The following is a 2,933-nucleotide window of genomic DNA, read 5'->3' as shown; positions in this document are numbered from 1 at the left end:
AAGTTTCGAAATCAGTGATTTGTGATTTTGTTTTGGTTTGGTTATGTGCCGTGGCGTCGGTTCTGACTCATAGTAACCCTGTACAGGGTTTCCAAGGCTGTAAACCTTTACAGGAGCAGAAAGCCTCATCTTTCTCCCGTGGAAGAGCTAGTAGTTTTGAACTGCTGACCTTAGCTTAGCAACCCAATTCATAACCACTATGCTGCCAGAGCTTCTTGATTTGTGACTAGTGTTCAGAAGTTAGCTGCATTTGTTTTAAAACTTCTATTTTTTCTTCTCCCCACTCTTAGGTGAGTCAAGAAAATAGCTATAACAATGCAAAGTAGCAGACTTGAGAAGTCCATGGGGGCTGTTCAGATGGGGTTAGTCAAAATGCTTAAAGGATTCCAAAGCAAGGTGATGCCACCCTTCAGTCCAAAGGTGGTTACAGAAGATGAAGCAAACCCAATGGTAATGTATCACACAATCACTGTTTAAAATACTTAATGCAGTCTCTTCAGAATGACCATTCACTGCATGGCATTTTTAGCATATCAATCAGAATTACTGACTGATCCTAGTTTAGTTCGCATGGCAGCTTGCTATAGAGCATGGACACACCTGAAAACTTGAGGAGCTTGTGAAATCATGTACATACTCCATAGTCGAGGCCTGAGTGGCTTCACTTAAATCAATTGAAGAAATCATACAAGCAAACGATTAAGGATTTCTGAAGAGTAGATTGAATCATATGAAACTGCTACTTGGTTAGTTCAAAAACAGTCATGTACTAGAAACTGATTACCTTGTTGATTGACAAGAGTTATTTTTGTCTGTATGTTTCATGGAGCATGGAAATAATGACTCTGTGGCATGTCGGCAGAAATCCATATGTTTTTCTCTCCTTTAAAAAAAACATATTTGTAATGAAGAATAATAACTTGATGAGAATAAGACATTATGAACCACATGCTATAGGAAATAACTATAACATTTTACAGTGCTAGTGATAGTTGTCCCTTTATTTACAAACTGGTTTTAAGTTGCATTCCAATTAGAGAAACATCATCAGTCGTCATTCTCTTTGGTGTAGTAGTAGTTATTCCACATTTAAACAACTCTTGAGCTTTTTGCTGGCTAAAAAGTCATTGTTTTTATTTAAATCACAACACAGATGATAATCTAATCTGGGCTCCAATAAAACAGATTTTAAAAACCAAGTTGAAGGCTATATTAGAACTAGGTCTTCATTTTAATGCCCTTAATCACAAAAATTAAATTTGTCAGAAAATAAGCATTCTTGACTTTAAGACACGATGAATCCACTAAATTAAATGATCGGAGTATTTTTAAGTCTGGGCTCATGCTTAAGCTTTCCATTGGTACCAGTCTCCTTGCACATAAAATAAGCCTTAGAACACTGTGAACTGTCTAGAGCAGCAGGAACTAAGCTGGTTGTTATTTCCAGCCAGAAACAATCTTTGGTTAATGTCTTGTTGGATTAGTTTTATTATGTGATAAATTACACTTTTTCCCTCATAACATTGTTCTTGCTGTGTGTCACTGCTATACAGTGACCCTGTATAGGGTTTCAGAGAGCAGCTGATGGGTTTGAACCACTGACCTTATTAGCAATCCAATGCCTATCCTACAGTGCCACACCATGGCTCTTCTCACAACATTAGAAAGTATTAATCAACACTTTTACCCTTTTCCTTTGTGTTTTTTTTGGTGTGTTCTGGTTCTGACGACTGGCTTGGGCTCTTTCAAAACATGTTCTGTGTGTATTCTTGTGATTTCTGAGACATTCAAACTCATCCCTAAATGGTGCAGTCACATGTCCCAGGGCGTGTACATTTGATCACATCTCTCTATAACCCATTATAACACAATAGTTTAACAATCAGTAGTTCTGATCGCATGTTTTAACTTCAATTAAGAAATAAAAATCTTTCAAAATTATTAACTCTGAAGGCTGTAAATAATTTTAGGAAATTAGTGCTTTGACCTCAGAGGCCTCTTCAGATCATAGATGTTAAGCTTTTTGGACACATTCCTGTACAATTTCTTGACTTCTACTCACCAGGTCCTTTTGTGTGATTCCTTCAAAATCCTAAGGGAACAGCCACCCCTTGTCATTTCAAGTTACTGTACTCAGAAAGCATGGTTGTTTTGATTGCATACAGTCCCCAGATTACAAACACATTCCCTTCCTAACAGTATTTTTAAGTAGAATCTGTACATGAATTGAAACAGGTATGGTTCATATCTAATGTCAGCTAGTCAAATGTTTGTCTTAGTATACATTATGTAGTGTAACGTTCTATGAATAAAAAACATTAAAGACAGACTTCCGGATATACCAAATCATCTTTAATATAACAGTAATAATGTTTTGATGTGTTTTACAAAGTAGCATTTGTTTGTTATTATGTATCATTGTATATATACCTTGAATTTTTAACATAAGGTTTTATGGGGGTTAGTTTTCTTAACTCTAGGTTGCATGCAAATTGGGCTGTCCATAAGTTGGGCATTCATAATCTAAGGAGTATCTATAATTTAGCTATTTTAATATTTTAAAGTGTCCTGGTATAGTGCTGTAGGATAAGCATTTGACCACAAGGTTGCTTAGAATCACAAGGTGAGAGGTTCAAATTCACCAGCTGCTTCTCAGAAACCCTATACAGAGTCACTATGAGTTGAAACCTACTGGACAATGCTTAACAACAACAGCAACAAACAAATTTTTATGAGGGAACTTAGTGACATTCCTGAATTTTCTTGAAATTTGCAGACACAAATTATTCATTGCTGGCACTTTAAAAAATGGTTTGGTTCTTTTTGGTTCAAATTCTAGCTGACGCCTTCTGAATTCTTGAAAGAAATGTCCCTCACCACAGAGCAGAGACTGGCAAATACACGTGTGATGTGCCGACCACAGATCATTGAAC

General features: G+C 36.4%; 1 protein-coding gene across 1 annotated transcript in view; it reads left to right on the top strand.

The window, feature by feature from the left end:
- Nucleotides 1-315: 315 nt before the first annotated feature.
- The window catches only part of HYDIN (HYDIN, axonemal central pair apparatus protein), a 402,001-nt gene continuing 399,383 nt past the window's right edge, over nt 316-2,933 (top strand). The window contains exons 1-2 of the mRNA XM_006860316.1: nt 316-450; nt 2,840-2,933. Coding sequence (XP_006860378.1) covers nt 316-450; nt 2,840-2,933 — 229 coding nt within the window. The remainder of the gene's footprint in view (nt 451-2,839) is intronic.

This window comes from Chrysochloris asiatica, unplaced genomic scaffold (genome assembly GCF_000296735.1).
Source record: "Chrysochloris asiatica unplaced genomic scaffold, ChrAsi1.0 scaffold00037, whole genome shotgun sequence".
Lineage (NCBI taxonomy): Eukaryota > Metazoa > Chordata > Mammalia > Afrosoricida > Chrysochloridae > Chrysochloris > Chrysochloris asiatica.
Note: the sequence above shows the minus strand (reverse complement) of the source record. Positions and strands in the feature narration are given on the sequence as shown.